Source organism: Excalfactoria chinensis, chromosome 14 (genome assembly GCF_039878825.1).
Source record: "Excalfactoria chinensis isolate bCotChi1 chromosome 14, bCotChi1.hap2, whole genome shotgun sequence".
Taxonomy (NCBI): Eukaryota; Metazoa; Chordata; class Aves; order Galliformes; family Phasianidae; genus Excalfactoria; species Excalfactoria chinensis.
Window position 1 is genome coordinate 10,546,439 of NC_092838.1, and position 18,067 is coordinate 10,564,505.

Sequence of the window (18,067 nt, forward strand, 5' to 3'; positions counted from 1 at the left end):
TGTGCCTTTTGCTCTTTCGGGATCAGGGAGGTGAGGGTATGGCCACCTCTGGATGTGGAGATGCTCACATTCTGCTCTTAATGTGCAGCTCAATCCTTGTGCTGCCCGAGTGGTGCAGACCGTCCTGTGTGCTGCATGTCACTAAGGGCACTTTGAGCTCAGAGCTGACCTGGGCAAAGGCTGAGTTGTTTATCTTTGTTGTCAGGGGGAGGAAAGGAGTTTCATGGAGTTCAGAACTTTGCTTGGGGCCTCCCAGGAATTGTTAGACAGAGGGAGAAGGAAAGCTGGATCTTTGCTGTAGAACTATGCAGCTCGTTTGGAGCTGGGTCAAATGACTTGCCAGGAATAAAAACGTGGGTATTGGTTGGTTTTTTTTTTGGCTTGGAGTTGTATCTCCCTTGTCTGAGTTGTTCCGCAGTGGCTTTGCTTGCAGCCCTTTCTTACAGCATAACCAGTGAGAATTTGGTGTCAGTTCATTCCAATAAAGCTCCTGTCAAGAATTCTTGTCGTTACTAAGTGACTGACTCTGCTAAAACAGAACACGGGAAGAGGGATCGGTCTGTCCTTGAGCCTTAAGAGCGAGAGAAAGATTTGGTTATTATCTCTTTGCCCAGTAAATCTTGATGCCTGTTTGACAGGAGCTCGTGTCTTGCAGACGTTTTCCCTGCATTTCAGTAATTATAACCACGACTTCAGCAATTTTTCAGTTTGCAGCGTCACTTTTTGTTTCTCGCCCAAGAGCCTTTGCTTTATTCACACTTCATTTTGTTCACCAGCTGCTTTTTGTCTCTCACTGGGGGGCGGCATTTCACTGCTGCACGTCCAGTCCATCCCTAGGAACCCGCCACTCACGCAGGTAGCAGCTCCTGCTGTTTGCTGCACAGAGCAGTGACCCTCAGCCCCTGGCTGCTGCAGTTCACTACCAGGCACCCAAAAGCAGGAATCCCTGGGGCTGTAGGGGATCCTGAATGTGTAAAGCAGCAAGGAAGTTACTTGGCAGTTAGTGATGCTCCTCCATCTCACTGACTGTGATCTCAAGTGATGCGATTTTGTGAAAGATCACGTTTCTACCACAAAGTGCCAGGACGCCATTTTAAACTGGGGATGCCCCATGCAATTTTGGGGCGCACAGAGATGCAAGGACAGTGCTGCGCTGCTCCCAGTCTGCGGTAGTGCTGCGCTCGAAGGCTGGCCTCACCTCAATGGGCACGTGGCTTGGAAGGAAAAACAGGCAAACAGCTGAAAGTTGGGTCCCGTGGGTAAGATTTCAGTGTGAACACTAATGAAAATTTCATTTCAGCTCTCGCAGTAGTTTAATATGCAGGATCACAGTATGGAAATAAACCCGAGTCTGACTGCGAGTGGCTGAGTTACGTCTGTCACAGTCTGCCACCCCCACGAGGAAGCTGGCTGTGGCATTTATTGTCAGATCAAAGTTTTCTCCCTGTTTTCACCACAAGTCAGAATCGTATCTCGGTGCGAGAGAGAACTGGTGATTCCAGCCATCTCTTCTAAGCGTTCTCATGATGTTCCTCCGTTGTTCTGTGTAATTCCTAAGTGTGGTGCATAGAGCCCCGTGTTTCTGACACTATGATTGAATTCTGAGCATTACGATCAGTGCTCTCCTTATCAGAATTGCCCTGGGAGCACAGCCATGATTTGCAGTTTCCTTTTGCGCTTCAGACACAGCTTTGATGCACGGTGTATTACTTGCATCCCCTGAACCCAAAGGAAAGAGTTGGGGATGCACTTTTTTTCCCCCCCAGCTAAGATTTGCTGGTTTGGATCACATCCCTCTTTAGCTGCATGCTGAAGCCATCTACATTATGCATCTTCTTTTGTAAGTGGTTAGATATGAAAGTTACTGGGAAGTAACCCAGCTAATGAATGGAGGACAGGCAGCACAGGGTGATGGGGCATGTTGGAATGCCCAGGGTTCCATGTTTCCGTGACTGCAAGTAAATATGTCCTTGTAAATTTGTCTGCTAACTTTGTTGAGGAGTAGAGGCAAGAATTTATCTTCGAAGTCAATTAATTTGAAATAGCTATTAATTAACGTTATACTTAAATTTGCCAGTCATCACACTTGACTTGGATTTGCAGACAACTGTTGCATACAAAATATCACTAAGGACACCGTGGGCTGTGTCACGCTGCAAAGATGCCCTGCAGCTGTAGAGCAGCTCTGGCAGGCTGAGCCCCTCCTGTGCCCATCCATCCATCCCCCTGAGGTTTAGGTTGCTGGCTGTGAGCACACAACCCAGGCACAGGCAGCTCTGTGCTTTGCAGGCGTTTCATGGGGTAGAATAAAAATGACGGGGTTTAATTTGAGTTAGTGAAAGTGCTGCTTGTTTTTCTCCCTTGCAAAGCACCCGCGTTGTATTAGTGAGACTGTAAAGGCAATCATGTTTTCTGATGAAAGCATAAGGCTAAAGTGATGTCTCCCAATGAAGATTGTTTTGATTTATTCCCTGTATGCAGCACAGTTTTGCTTCCATGGCTTTTTGAAGCAAACTTTAATTTTGTGTCTCTGGCTGTTGCTGCTGTGCTGTGCCGAACCCAGGAGCTGTTTAACACGCAGCACAGAGGAGTGCATTAATGCAGGTCCACAAAGCAGCGCTTCGATTTGCTAATTGCTCGCCGAGCGGAGGGTATTGTTGTGGAGAGAGCGGCTGCTCATTAGAGATTGAGCAGCTCATTTTACCGACCAGTGAGGCTCACCTTGAGCTGCTCACCCATCACGCAGAGCGCACGGCTCAGACCAGAGCGAAGCAGGGGGCCAACGGCTGCACTGTCATGGCCAGATTGCTTGGGTTTCCTTCCCAGCCCCCCCTTCCCCCCATACATGGGCTCCTCCTGCATTGCTGGAACTGGGAGAGCGCTGGGCCCAACCCCGTGCCTCCCTGCTGCACACCTGCTGTTGCGCTGCCTTCCCGTTTGCATTCGAGCTATGAAATACGATGGAAATAATTACAGCGGGAAGGTATAGGAGATTAATTATTGATGAAGGGAAGCAAGCTAAGCAATTCAGAAATGTCTCCTTGGGAGCCAGATCAGTTCCTCGCCTTGGAAACTGCTCCTGCCCCTTGCAGCCCAGCGCTGTATTGCAGCCAGGCGGGAGCACGGGTTATCTGTCCTTCCCCACTGCTCTCCTAGGAGGATGACAGTAGCGCTGACAGTAGATTAGACGGCGTTGTCATGTAAGATGAATGTTTGGAGTTGACAAACCTTTTTTTTTACCGTGGGCTTAAAGTAATTGACTGCATACTTGAGAGGATTTTTTTTCCCTGCTTGTGCTACTTATTTGGTTTTCTTTACCTGTTTATGCCGCCTTCAGTGGGCAAATTGGCCTTTACGTGTATTTGTATATCTGATTCTTAAACTCAGCATCTGTTTGCTTATCAGATTTCTTAATGCTTGAGCTCAGCGATCCGTGGGAATTTAACATGGGTATGAAGTAATAAGAATTTCCTCAGAGCTTTAAGATAACTTCTGTACGTATTGTGAAAATGCATCATAAGTCTTTCCTACTGAGAGTTCCCAAGGCAGCGAGGTGGATGTGTTCAAGCTAAAAGCTCTGAGATGGGGCTGGCAAAGCCAGCTACCCTGGCTGCAAGCAGGAAGACAGAAGGGAAGCAAGAAATCCAACACCAGACGCAGTATAGCAATATTTCTTTCAGGTCCTTCTGAGTCTGCCCAGCACACATCCCAAGTGATGACACTGGGCTGTGCTGGAGCCCACTGCAGCTCCTGCCTCCCAGTGCTGCACTGCTGGCAGCTCTGCCAAAGCACTCTGATTAAGTGAGATGTGGGGAGAAGTTCAGAGCCTAATTTCTTCTTCATAATTAAAAATGTGTGCATCTGTCACGCTGCTGGTGATTAGGTTGTATTTTCTTGTGGCCTAGTAGGAATATGGCAGTGAATCACTTTGCAAGCAGCTGTCCTCTAACAGCTGAGCTAGGTTCAATATTTGATTTAAGCTAATAAAAAGTCTGGGGTAGGGCTAATGTTTACAAACTGGATGTGATAAAGCATTTGGATCATCTGTTGCACAGCCAGGAGGGAGCAGCACAGGGGCCCCAGCGATGTGGGGCTGCTCCCCATGCTCCCAGAAGCAGCTCTGCTGGAGGAGCCTCCTCGTTTCCAGCCCTCCATCACATTGTAATGGCTCACAATGCATTAAATATGTCCCTTTTGCTCTTCTGTGAGAGCTGTAGCCAAACCATACAGTTAAGAATCTTTTAATCTTCATAAATAATTTCTTCTGGCAATCTAGTGAGCTCGGTTGCTGTTCTCTGTATTCCCACTAGTTCGGCTGCTTTTGCTCCCTTTGAGATGAGCTGCCTTGAAATGAATGAAGAAAACCTACTCTGATTTAATTCCTATCTGATTGCTTCTCCAAATTGTATTGATCTGCTGTTATCAAGCTGCAGCTCTGGACTTGCTGTCCTGGTTTGCCTGTAGGTCTCTACTGGCATAACAATGTGACAGGTTTGCATTTGGTTATTTTCTCCAAGACGTATACCAAATAACTGATGAAATATTTCCCTCTTATACTCTCATCTGTTCGTATTATTTCTTTCCTGTCCAAAAGTTTTTGCGGCCTCTTCCCAAAGTGACTGACCCACCCTCTTCCACTCTAAATCAGCCCATGGTATTATAGAACCCTGTGCTGTCCAGCAGGAGATTGAATGGAGAAATGACCCTCAAACTGATGAGTGATAGTCATGGGAAACACATACGTAATTCTTCATGTTGCTCTGCATCTCATTTAGAGCTGTAGTTTCCATCTAAAGGTCATATGCACCTTCACTTAGGTAAAGCCAATGAAAATATGGAAAAATTCCTTTCATTTTGCTCTAAATCAAAAATACTCAGTCAGTCCTGGGGTGCTGGACAAAGTCTGTGCTAACCTCTCTCACAAACAACATCTCTGGGAGGAGGTTTTCTAATTCTTTGCCACGTGACCCCCTCCTGGCTCCAACCTGCTGGTCTAATTCTGCCTGATTAAATATTAATGGGGAAACAAATCTTTCCCAGGTGTCTACAAATGCACAGTTTCCTGATGTTTCAGCATCCAACTTGGTGATAATTTCATTTTTCCTCCTTGCTTTGCTCGTACACGTGCTCCGTGTTGGCTTGGGACTGGCATCTCCCGCAGTGTTTAATGAGCGTGTTTCACTTCCCCGTGCCAGGTCCCAGGCTTCTATTAAAACCCCTTTCATCCTATTTGAGTGTCTGTTCCTTAAGCAATGTCACATCATCCCATGCTTCACACAGCAAGAAAACGTGTTTTTTTTCCATTTCCACTGAGCTCTATGGCCGGAGCAGTCTGAGCTGCTTGGTTGTTTGTTTGCAAAATCAACCTTTATGCTGTGCTGAACCCTAAGAATGCAATGTTTTGTTTGCCTGCATTTCAGTGCCGTTAGCCTGCAAAGCTCTGTGTTCTCTTTTTCCTTGTAATAAACTGCGTGCTGTTTGGATGTAGTACTCAAAAGACCCATTTTGTGTGTGGAGAGCGATTGTTAGAGTGGCTCTGGAGGGTTTTAATGAATATCTGCCTGAAATTACATGAATTAGTTTGCAGGAAAGTTGTTTTTTTCTCCCTCCCCCATTCTTGTTGTGTTTGTTTCTGTTGTTTAAATTAGCTTCTCTGTCATTGGTTGTTTCTATTTTTCGGGCTTCCTGCTAACCAGAGGAATGCAGATTGCATTGCTGTGACGGAGAAGACATGGGAAGAATTTGCACTGAAGGAGGAAACGTGGCTCCTCGCAGCCATCTCCAAAGTATCTCCTTTCTAAACCCTTCCACAGAAACAAAACCTTTTAGGAAAGCTCCTCCTATGAGTCATGTTCCCGTTTCTCTAGGAATTATACAGGGATAACGTAAGATGTTTCCTCTCTGGTTTGAGATCCTTTGAATTTCAAACTGCCTTTTAATAAAGGGAAAACCAAACCCTTGCACCAGGACGTGTTCTCATGGGCGTTCAGTTGGGCTGCATGGAGGCTTTTTCTGGTGTTCTACCACAGTTTCAGAGACTTCTAAAATCAACCATTTAACCCAAAAGTCTTCAACAAGGTATTCTGTGTGAAGTTACCTTTACACTCATTGCTTGTTGTTCAGTTCAGTTGTGCACTGAGCATCTTCTTTCTCTGAAGTTTCTTTGGAAGGAGCAGAGAGGAAGCTCAGTTCTCAGGCCGGGCTGTAATGTGGAGATCTGGGATGGAGGGCCCAGTGGGTTTCCTCTCCACAATGAACCTGTGTTTTCTAGTGTACTGTAGGCTCTTTGGGGCAGAGTCGCCTCTCATAAAGGGTATATCAAGACCCACTACTTAGAATTCCTCTTCCAGTGCAGTGGGAATCACGTTGCCTTTGGCTTTTTTTTTTGTGGAGTGGGAAGGAGGATGATCAAATCAAAATTCCCTGTAATGTTCCAAACTTTGTTTTCTTTTTTCTCTTGAAGGTTCAGATGTCTCAAGTTCTGGAAGAAGTGGGAAATCAGAAGCAAAGAGCAGAGATGGTAAGTGGTGTTTTTTTTCCCATTTATTATTGTTATTTCCTTGATGCTTTACAGAGCAGTAATGTATGTGAAGTTCAGTGCCTCTGAACAGTGCATCAGTTCCAAATATTTGGATCTGGACAGCAAATGAGCTCTTGAAAAGTTTGTATTATTGTTGGTAGTTTTGGCACTGCTTGTCCCTTCATTTACTTGGAAAAGCATTGGGTGAGATCTGATTTGCTGCCCTTCTTTTGGCAGTTCTTCTTTGGTTACTATTGGAGATCAGAAGGAAGCATTTCATTTCATGCTGAATCAGCTCCTTTCTTTGGGGACTTTTGATTCAGTCTCAAGCGTGCGAAGGACGAGCAGATGAGATGCAACAACCACAGACCAGTTTGTTACAGTGTGTGTTAATTTGCTGCTGGCTTTGTCTGTTTTGTTGGTAGCTCCCTCAAGGACTAAAAGCAGAAGCCACAAGTGATGTGCCCTTCCCATACTAGTAGTAGATTGTCATACAGCTCACAGTTTCTCCTTCTTTTATTTGGCTGTGGTCCTCCTTGCTGTTTCAACATCACATTTTCTACAATGGGAGCAGTAATTGATTCAGATTCTGAGTTGATCCTTTACTGTGGGCAAACATTTGTATGTTTTTCCATGCTCCATCACACTCTGTGGTGACGTAGCTCAGAACTGATACTTCCAAAGAAAACTGAATTAATCCTATTTACCGTCAGATCTTGTTACACGCTGCCTTGTTGCAGTTAGAAATTCTATGCAGTCAGCTTTGTATTGTCCTCGCTGGGCATACTGGAGGATAAACGTGCTCTTATGTTTGATGTGCATTTAAAAAGCAAACAAACAAAACAACATTTCAAAGATTTTCTTTCTGACTTGCAAAGCCTGGATTTTGAGTTACTTGTTTGCCTTTAGAAACTCGTAGTATTAAGCAAGCTGGTAGAGTTGGACGAACTGGAACTTACAGTGTTAAGGCATTAACTGGCCTTGTGCATCATCCATCAGCAGAGAAGAAAGAGGCAGTCAGTGCTCAGCACCTATTCCCTAGGGTCACTTGGTGGGAAACTTCATGGCTTGTGATCTTCCTTGGCAAGCTTGCATCAGTCTCACATGAATAGGGCTGTATTCTGTAGTGCTTTAGACAGTCGATTGCAGGTTTTGGGGCATGGACCTTGTTCTGCATTTTGATTTTTGCTCAGTAATTGTAAGAAAATTGCTTCAAACAGAGGGAGAGAGGTCGTGTTTCCTCTTCTTCCCTTTAGAACTACAACCTGACAGTCATGCTCCTCCTTTTCACTGATGGTAGATGGTTCTCCTCCATCCCCCAGTGAAAACTCCCTTGTAGGAGAAGATGTCACTTCCTATTTCCTGCAGCATGAGGTGGCAGAGGTCTGTCCCCTTTGGATGGGGCTGTTCTGCTCTTCACCTGCCCTCAGGCTCCAGCAATTACCCCATCAGCTCCACTCTCCTCCCTGCCACTGAACAAGAACTTCTTCCCTTGCTGTTTTATTTTGCTGTTTTTTTCCTCCTCCCTCCAGATCAGCCCCTCACCTGGTTGGCCTTATTTTCAGGCTCCGTTAAAGCTGGTGCTTCAGCAGTCATTTGCCTAATTTGGTTTCTTCTCCTTTCTTTCCATCCCCCTCCCAGTTTTCCACCTGTGATCCATTTCTTGTTAGGTTGATGCTAAGCCTCTGTGGCTGGGAGGATGCAGAGAAGTCTGCCTGCTCCAGGTGCTGACAGATGTGGATATTGCTTTACATGAGCCATTCTGCAGACAGGCCTATGGCTGTAAGGCAGAAGAGAAATAAACCTGCCAGGTGCTGTCGTATGGCCTTTGGGATGCTTTGGGGATAAACCTCTGTAGAGCTGACATCCCTGCTGCCACGCTGAATGACTTTCCCACCTCCCCCAAAGCACTGTAAAGAAAGCAGTTTGTTTTAGGACTGGTGAACTCTCCGTCTGAATCTCATCGATGAGTGTGTTGGGGTTTCTCCTATGCAGTGGGGAGCATCTTCAGTGCCCTGGTAGATCTTTTCTCACATAGCGATATTTAAATGTAACAAAATTTGTCATAATCTGTTTGGATTGTGGCCTAAATAAGATGGATGCTCATGGGACAAGAGGTCCCAGTTTCAGGGCGTTGTGCTCAGTGGGATGATAGAAGGCAGTGATGTGTGCTAGAGGGAACTCTGTGCTAGGCCAGGACATGAGTGAGGCTGTGCCTCGGGAGGGTGGGATGGCCTTGCTGGCTCAGTGCTGTGGTGTACTCCAGCACACGATTTCATTGATGAACTGCTAAAAAGGAGTTGACTTCTAGTAGGGAAAAAAAAAGGAAGAAAAGAAATTTGAATGTCTTCAGCTAATTGCAGTTGACAAGACAAAGGCAGTTTGACTTTCCAGTACTAATTAGCAAACCCATACTAATTAGCTTGTATAAGCACAATTCATGCTTCTTTCCCTAAATGCAATTAATATTGCAACTGAAGCCGTCTCTGGACTGTGCTGCTCTATCATTAACATACCTTACCCTAATTAGACACGGCCAGTAGTGGCTGGAGAAATGAGTTTGTGATTACAACCATAAAAAATCCTCTAATATTTTATATCCTTCAGGGAACCCGAACCTCAGATTTATTGTCTGATTTAAGAAAAATTACCCTTATCATTGTGCTGTGTAATTATAAGAACGAAACTTTGATTTTTCTCTCCCTCCAACCTTTCACTTATTTATTTTTCTTTATGCTCCCTTTGAGTGCCTTCCTGTTACGAGGGAGCAGTACCTGTGTGGTCTACAGGGAGCTGGTACATATCAGGGTCATCGCTCACATGACGTAGCTGTCTCTCAGATTTGAGGATATTCTCCTTTTCTTATTGGCTAAAATGATGTTTTGGTTTTGTAATTCCATTGTGAATCCGTTTGGGGCCCTGAGCTCACTTGTTTATTTTGTGTAGATATGTGCACTATCTGACAATGTTAGCAGCACTGCAGGTTTTCTCTCCCAGGTTTGGTGCTCGGATAACTTTCTCTGCAGGACATGCCGGGAGGTTCCATGTGGCATTTCCACCTATGGCTGCCTGTTTGCAGTCACAGGATCTTAGTTCTTATGGAATGCTGGGGGCTAGCTTCACTGCTGCTCAATTATTCTTTATGGAAAACGCTTTCCTCTTCTATATTGGTTTTCTTCCTTGCCCTGGAGGAGGGAAGCAGAAGATTGTTGCTTTCTCAGATTTTTGTTTGCCTTTTTCATCTCCCCATATGGCCAGGAGAAAACTATTTGGCTCAAGCTTACCATCCGAGCAACCACTGTGATCCCTGATCTCACACTTTCTCTCCGTCTGGTCCTGTAGCGTAGGCCATTCATGTCAAGGATTTTTTTTTCCCTGTCATTAATCCTTGAGGGAAGCGAGCCTGGTATTATAGAGGTATCACATGTATTTTCATTGCCCAGAGGTGCTCTGGTTATCGTTGGCTTTCATCTTCAAAAAGCGGCTTGGCCCAGGTGGGCTCTGAAATCTACAGGCTGCTCGTTGGACCAAATGATATTTCATCCTCCAGCAGATTAAAAAGGATGCCTATAAGAATGAGAATTGCTTTGCGGGGTTGGAGGGAAAGAAGGTCTGAAGCCCAAAGATGTAATCATCACAAAATGAACGGCATGAATTGAGTGTCCTCACAGAAGAAATAAAGACCCCTCAAAATGAAAGCGACAAGTTCCCCTTGTCTTAAGTGAATGTGTTTGCTGATCCTCTGCGAGGAACAGGAGACCTTTATTTAAGGGCGGCAGGTCAGGAATAGTTAAGGAGCCAAATCATGTGTTCAGTGTGAAACCATAGTGCTTGGGATTAACTTAAATGTCAGTGACTAGCTACATTGATGCTTATCAGGAGAAATAATGAAGGCTATAAGGAGGATACATGGAATAAATCTGCTCAGAGGACACAGCGTGATGTGGCTGGGAACAGGCTGCTGACTGGAGAGCAGCATGGAGACATTGCAGAAGGAGTTTGGGAAAATCACGACTGGCATCAATGCATAAGGCACAAGAAATGCATGCAGGTCGTAGACCATTTGTATTGCAGTTGAAAGACTTCACTCCCTAGTGGCTGCATCAGACCTCCAGAGCATCAAGCACTGTGACTTTTAAAGAGAAATACTAAATGAGGTTCAATTTTTAAAATTTATTTATTTATTTTTAATTTACAAACTGTTTTTCAGGTGGTAACAGGAAAGAAGTGAACTTCAGCATAGGAGATCTACCCTAGATAATTAGGTAATATAGCTAATTTCATTGTATTAAACAGAAAGCAAGGAGTGAAACGGGCAAGACACAAGAAAGGCACAACAGGTGCTCACTGGTGGAGATGTTAATTCTCTGTATTATCTATAGTAGGTAGAATTAAATGTGGGATTAGAGTACCAGCCACACTGGTTACAGACAGAAAGGAGGCTTTGCCAGAATGTGTGCAGAGGCAGCAGGCTGGGAGGGGACAGCAGGAGACTGATCGGTGCAGAAATTCTCCATCTATCAAAAATCTCTTTCATCGTTTCCAGATTGATTGAGCAAGATGACAGCAAACCTCCCCAGCACTTGACAGATGTTATACTAGCACCTTACAGGAGAGCAGCAGGCCTGTGTTGGACGGACAGTGTGTCATTCAGCTGAGCAGCAGCACGAACACAGCAGTGTTTTTTAGTGAGGCATTTTTAGGGAAATCCCCAGTTTTCAAATCAGATTGGAAAAACATGAATCTGGTTATAAAGAAGCAGCAAAATGTTGATACAGAGTGAAATGATGAAGTAACAGAAGTCTGGAAAGAGAACTCTTCAGGTGACAAAGTCTCATCCTTTGGCAACTGAGGCAATTGCAGCATACAGTTTAGTTCATAAATTTATCAAGCTTGTCTGGAAAATGCTTAGCTTGTTTGTCCCATTGCTATCTCTGAAAGCCTACCCTGACAGCTAGGAATTGTCTCAGTTCTAGCTGGAGGTATGTGTGCAGTTAATATCCTTTTGGGTACGTGTTGATATTCTTCTTAAACTACGGTGACTGTTCTTCCTCCCTCATGTTTATACAGTGATGTATTTATAGAGAGCAGTTGTTCGCTCCCAGCATTTCACTTGCCCAGGTTAAACAAATCTAAAACGGGCTCCTCAGCCTGCTTTGGAATCTTGTCTTTAAACCTTTTTCCATATTACTCTGCTTCTTTCGAAGATCAGCAGCCAGTGCAGTCATATCGTTCCAGGTGATGTTTCAGCAGTGGGTGCTGCAGAAGCACCAGAACATCTGATGCACCGTGAACCTGCCTGTGCCGAACAGAGAGCTCAGAATAGCTCTTCTTTTGAGAGCTCTAACTCGTTCTCAAGTGCTTGTTGTAAACAAGTACATTAACATTGGTCCTCCTTGTTCCCCATGGTGCTGGAATACAGTGAGCTTTGAGGAGCAGAGGCAGAATTTTTCCTCCTCTCTTAGTATAGGAGGTGATGAATGGCAGTGGTTGGTTGGTTATGTGCTGTGTGTTCCACCCTGTGAAATTCATGTCCAACACACAAGGCTGTGACAATGTCAGAAGCATCTCTGCAAAGCAGAGCTGTGGGTGCAGTGGGATGGCAGTAGATGAGTGCTACCCAACTGCCTACAGACCAGAGATGGTCAGTATGTTAGACCTTCACACGTGGATATCTCATTGTGATTGTAATTAGGTTGGAAGAAGAGACTCGGTCAATTCTTGAGGTTTATCTCTCGCCTGGCACATGGGATCAAGCAGTCCATTCGCTTCAAATTAAAAAGAAATAAACGGTCTGTTTAAAAGTCCCGTTACACAAATGAACCTGCTTGTTGGATCCATTAGTGTTAAGTTTTATGGGACTCGGCAGCAGGGTTTGGTTCCAACAGGCCTGCTCTTGTTTTCTCCTGGAAGGTGGTAGAAGCTGACTTAGGGTTAGAAGTCCTCCAGAAGCAATGGAACCTGAGGTGTAGAAGCATGTGCCCCTCATCCTGAATTGCACCAGCACATGCCTTTGGTAAGGAGGGTGATGGTGAGCGATCACTGCTTGGCTCAGAGCTGAGTTAATGCTGTCACCTTTGCATTGCAGGGCTGTAACTGGAACAAGGACTAAGGGTGAAAATAAAACGCTAGGGAATATATATATTTTTTATATTCAGCTGTTGGAGCAGAGGAGAAAAATGGGTCGTTTTCCTGATCAGGGGGCAGCACTGTGCTGTGATTAGAGCAGTCCTGTTGTTGGTGTCACTGCAGAGTGAATTACATTGAGATATACGGGGTGAAATAAAACCAGTGGGACAGGGGTGTTGTCAGAGGCCTTATATTGGCAGGCACAGCCTTAAGACACAAAAGGCATAATGAACGGGCATGTAAATACTGTGCTTTTCCAGGCTTCATTCAGCATCATGTGAAATTGACGGGCAACCTCAGACCTGTGTTGAGTTGGGGGAAAATCAGGTGAGAGCTGCTGGCTGCTCTGAGGTTCAGCAGTTTCTGCCCCTTTCTTCTGCCTCACCTCAAAGGCAGCTTGGAGAAGCTGTAGGAGGAACGTTAGTGCAGTACAGGGTAAGAAAGGAGGACTTGGAACAGTCACGTTTGGAAGAGATGAAGTAATCCTTAGTCTCCATCTTGCTTGTGGCAAGGAAGGAAACTGCTTTCCTCCTGCTTCCAGAGCCCTGGGGTTGTGGCTGCACCTGAATAAGTCAGGCAGAGAGGTCTGAGTGGGGAGAGGCAGTTCTGCAGGCACAGCTCATCCAGAGCAGTACTGGGCACAGCTCATCCAGAGCAGTACCAGCTGCTGGATCTAGGGAGCACTGAGGGCCTGCTCAGTACCCACAGATCAGAGACAGCTGCATGCTTTCCTTCTTGCCCAGGGCTGGGTTTATGTGTACCACAAAAGCCAGGTAAAAGCTTACAGACTTTGTTTCAAGACTGCCTTAGTCCTTGCGCTGACAGCCTCATCAGCTCGCTGCACTGTTTGTTTTGCTTTCCATCTCTGTGTGTCCGCCTGCCCTTAGAAGAGTTTGTTCCCGGTGGTTTTTGCTGTTGGCTGTTGGAGGTGGTTGGGACTGGTGGTGGGTTCTGTCAGGGCAGCCGAGTCCTCCAGCAGGAGCTGTGAAGCCTAATTTATCCACAGGGACACAAAGATCATAGAGCAGAGTTCTTCCAGTGACCTCTTGGTAAATAATGAATGGCACAGCCCTGCCTTTTTGGAATCGCTTAATTGAGGCTGACAACTCTTTGTTGTACTACAGGATCTAGCTTGTCAGGAGAATTTTAACTTATTTATGAATATTTCATTAACCTCTAAAGACTGGCTGTATAAAATCAAGCTCCTGCCAGGCCCTGTCCTGTTGATGGTGTATTCGGTGCTAATGTCATCCCTGGCACATCTATTACACCTTCCCTTCCCTCAGAGCGAAGCGTCGGAGCTTATTGTTGGTGGCAGCAGGAACATGTTCACCAAAGGTTAAAATGCCAGGCTTCTGTTCTGGCACCAGAACTGAACATACGGTGTTTGAGAGGGAATTGATTTTTTGCTTTTTGTTCTTTGATTGCTTGCTGGCAACTGAAGGAGAACACAGGCATAATCCCAAGAGGCTGAAATGGGCAGAGCAATCTTGGCAGGCGCTGTAACCTTTGCTGTTTTGCCCAGAGAGAGAGTTTTCCCACTTCTAACACCTTAAAAGCCCGCTGTGTGTTGTGGCAGGAGGTCCACATCATGGGTCATTTAGCTGGAAACATTTGAATGCTCTTAAATCTGCTCTTCTTAGTCTGTGCTTCAGGAAGAGTTTGGGAACAAGGGTCCTCCAACCGTCTGCTGCTTTCTGGAAGGCAGCTGGAAAGCTCGATCACAAGAGCTGCCCATTTCCCACATTGCTGGCTGTGTCCCCATCCTCATGCTGCCCATCCCTGCGTGTTCATAGCAGTGTGAAGCCTCAGGGGTCCCCTCTCCCACCCTTTCTCTGCAGAGATGTGCCGGCAAACTGCAACACAGGGCTGGAGCTGTTCATTAAAGCACTGAGGTACAGTCTGTGGGTTGTTCCATGGGAGCTGGAACAAGAGGATTATGTTCAATTTTGCAGCCTAGCACTCAGTGAAGGCTCCTTTGGTCTCAGCATTCAGCAGAGATTGATTCCACTGTATTTAGGTTAGGAGATGAAGGAACAAAAATGGATGTTCGATTCCTCTTTCCTTTCCTCTTTGATCTTCTTTCTAGGTGGTTGGTTGAAATGCGTAGGTTCTTCTCTGACTGTTCATTATATGATGATTTTTCAACAAGGAAACTGATGGGGAGGAGGGAGAGGTGGGATTACAGCTACCATTTCATGATCCTTTCTCAACTGAATGCTCCAGAAACTGCTCAAAGGTATATTTTCAGGAAACAAGCAGTTTCACCGTATGAGCATCAGACCATATATCAGTAGGGCCAAGGTTAACAGCGTGAGTTTCAATAGGGCCAAGTGTCAGGTCCTGCATTTTGGTCACAACAACCCCAGGCAACCCTACAGGCTTGGGGAGGTGTGGCTGGAAAGCTGCCTGATGGAAAGGGACCTTGGTGTGCTGATGGACAGTGGGCTGAATATGAGCCAGCAGTGTGCACAGGCAACCAAGAGGGCCAATGGCATCCTGGCTTGTATCAGGAATGGTGTGGTGAGCAGGACTAGGGAAGTCATCCTGCCCCTGTACTCAGCATTGGTGAGGCCTCACCTCGAGTTCTGTGTTCAGTTTTGGGCACCTCAGCACAAGAAGGACATGGAGGTGCTGGAGCAGGTCCAGAGAAGGGCAACGAGGCTTGTGAAGGGCTTGGAGAATCAGCCCTATGAGGAGAGGCTAAGGAAGCTGGGGCTGTTTGGTCTGGGGAAAGGGAGGCTGAAGGGAGACCTTATCGCCCTCTTCCAGTATCTGAAAGGTGCTTAAAGGTTCTTACAGTGAGAGTGGGGCAGGTCTCTTCTCACTGGTGACAAGTGACAGGATGAGGGGAAATGGCCTCAAGTTGTGCCAGGGCAAGTTTAGGTTGGACATTAGGAATCGCTCCTTTACAGAAAGGGTGGTTAGGTACTGGAATGGGCTCCCCAGGGAGGTGGTTGAATCGCCATCCCTGGATGTGTTTAAGAGCCGTTTGGATGTGGTGTTCAGGGATATGATTTAGCAGAGGTTTTTTTGAGTTAGGGTACTGGTTGGGCTGCGGTTGGACTTGATGATCTTCAAGGTCTTTTCCAACCTGGGTAATTCCATGATTCTATGACATGGGTGCTGTGCTGCTGATGTGCTGTGCTGCTGGCCATGGCAGCTGCCTGCTGACTGAGCCCTGGGCAGGGCACTCTTTCTGCATGCCATGCAGGCTCCATCCCGACTCACTGTAGTTGTGCCTGTGCCATCTGTGGGCACAAGTGGCCCCCAGCATTGTGCCATATGGGATATTCAGAAGCTTTGTGCTCACCCTGCTGTACCCGAGATCCCATGTCTCAAGTCTTGGGATGTTGCATCAGGAGATGAAAAAGCAAGTGGGAAAATAAATATTTTCCTAATTCTTCTCTTAAGTATTCCAGACAGGAAGTCTTTGAAACAGATCATCTGAGCGATGGGTTAAGCACTTCCAATTAGACAATATTGCTCATCAAGAATAATGTGCTGCTGTGCGGAGCACCTGCGGGTGCGGAGCTGTGCTGGGGCACAGAGGGTGAGGTGCCAGCTGGGCTGGGAGGTGGCAGGGACAGAGAGCTGGGAGGTGACAGGACATGGAGAGCTGGCAGCTTGCAGTGTGGGGTGCAGCAGGACTCACATAGGGGCAGTTTTAGGGCAAAGGTTGGGGAGGGATGTGGGATGTGAGCACCTCAGCTCCCTGCACGGGCTGTGGGTAGGGGATGCACGGCTTGGAGGACATGATGTGGGGATGCTTCCTTAATGCATACAGCTCAGGCTGATGACTGATGCTGGTGTTAAGTGATCATGGGAAGTTTGGGACCTCTGTGTGCTTGGCTTTATTTTGCATGGCACAAACCGTTCCCTGTAGCACCCTATACCTTTGTGACTACATATGGGATCCTTAAGGTAAGCAGCTGTGAGCAGTGTGCCTGTGTACCCAACTGCTGCCGGCAGGGCTGTGCTCCTTTGCAGCAGGGCTCAGTTTGGCTTGCTGGACCCATTTGGAGTTGCACCAAGTCACGCTGGTGCAGCACAATGTAGAGGGAAGTGTGTGAGGAAAAGCTTCAGGCTGCCTGCAGATTGGGAATCAGAGGGGAGAGAGGTGAAAGCTCGTTAGGGCTCCCTTGGGGTAGATGAATTAGTTAATGACTATGCTGTGCTTTGAAAATGCAAATGCTGTGTCAGAGCTGAGTCTGATTATAATAATCAATCTTCCTTTTGAGAGGGTGCTGGAGTCGGGGAAGGGGGAGACGGATGAGGCTGGGGCTGAATGCTTAGATGGCAGCTCCGAGTTCCTCCACTGTCATGAAGGAAACCTGCTGCTGCCAGGGAGGTCGAGAAGAGGCAGGGCTGCTTTGGGAGGGCTGATCCCTGCCAGCCTGGCCTTAATTCTGTTCCCTGTGATTGTCCTGGCTGGCGAGGCTCCTCCGTGTGAGCTACCCCTGCTAATGGGAAAGATAGAAACTGCCTCCTAAGCAGGATCCTTGGGGGATGGAAGGAGGGGAGGGTGGCTGCTGCCGGCGTCCAGCAGTGACAGCTCCTTCTCCCCTGGCACTTGATTCGTTTGTAGCAAGCGCTCCTAGTAATTACGCCTCTTAATTTAGGAGAGCGAGTGGGAGAAAGGAATATAAATTTGTGAATTAACTTTAGAGATTGGAAATAGGGCAAGTGAACCTTCTCTCTGGGAGATTATATTTGGAAATGAAATAGAATGACATTCAGTATAAACTTGAAAAATTGCTCTCTTTTTATTGCAACAGGAGGAGAAAAAACACAATCCAGGCTGTATTGGAGAGAAGCAGAAGTCAGCATATGTCCATTTCCCAGCTCGTGTGTATCTACAATAATGTATATGCATGAGTACCTTTCTGGTACTGTTTACTGCAAGGTTGCTTCTAGCCCTGTCTTCTCAGTGATAAAAGCACGCCAAGTTTGTTACAGACTGGCTAACCCACAGAGAGCAGCAACTCTCATCTAGCTCGCCTTTGTCTTCAAAGAGGATAAAAAAAAAAAGAGGATATATTATTTTGCTTTGACCAAAAGGGAAATAGGTAGTTCTGAAACACTTTTTATTGAGTATCTGATTTTCTATGGCTTTATTGCTTTTGTTCTACAATAGCATCCAGGACTAATTTCCCCCAGAAGTGCACCTGGTCTGCTTGGCCTGTTTCTGAGAGACCAGTGATATTTTGTCTCACAAATATTGTCCTTGTTCTTTGAAGAAGTTGGGTTAAAGACTAGAAATGTGTGTTCCATTAAGAAACCTGGTGAGGCTCCGTTCTCCTTCTCTTCAGGCATTGAAGGGGAGCAGCCCTTCCACCCTGGGTGCCTGGAGGAGCTGCTTTTGCTAAGCAGAATGATTGATGGAAGCGCTCAGCATGGTGTTTTACTGCCTTGTAG

At 46.3% G+C, this 18,067-nt stretch overlaps 1 protein-coding gene across 3 annotated transcripts in view; it reads left to right on the plus strand.

The window, feature by feature from the left end:
• The window catches only part of MAD1L1 (mitotic arrest deficient 1 like 1), a 320,009-nt gene that overhangs the window by 141,763 nt on the left and 160,179 nt on the right, over positions 1–18,067 (plus strand). For all 3 annotated transcript variants that reach the window (XM_072349472.1, XM_072349475.1, XM_072349476.1), the window contains one exon: positions 6,464–6,520. In XM_072349472.1, the coding sequence (XP_072205573.1) occupies positions 6,464–6,520 (57 nt within the window). The remainder of the gene's footprint in view (positions 1–6,463; positions 6,521–18,067) is intronic.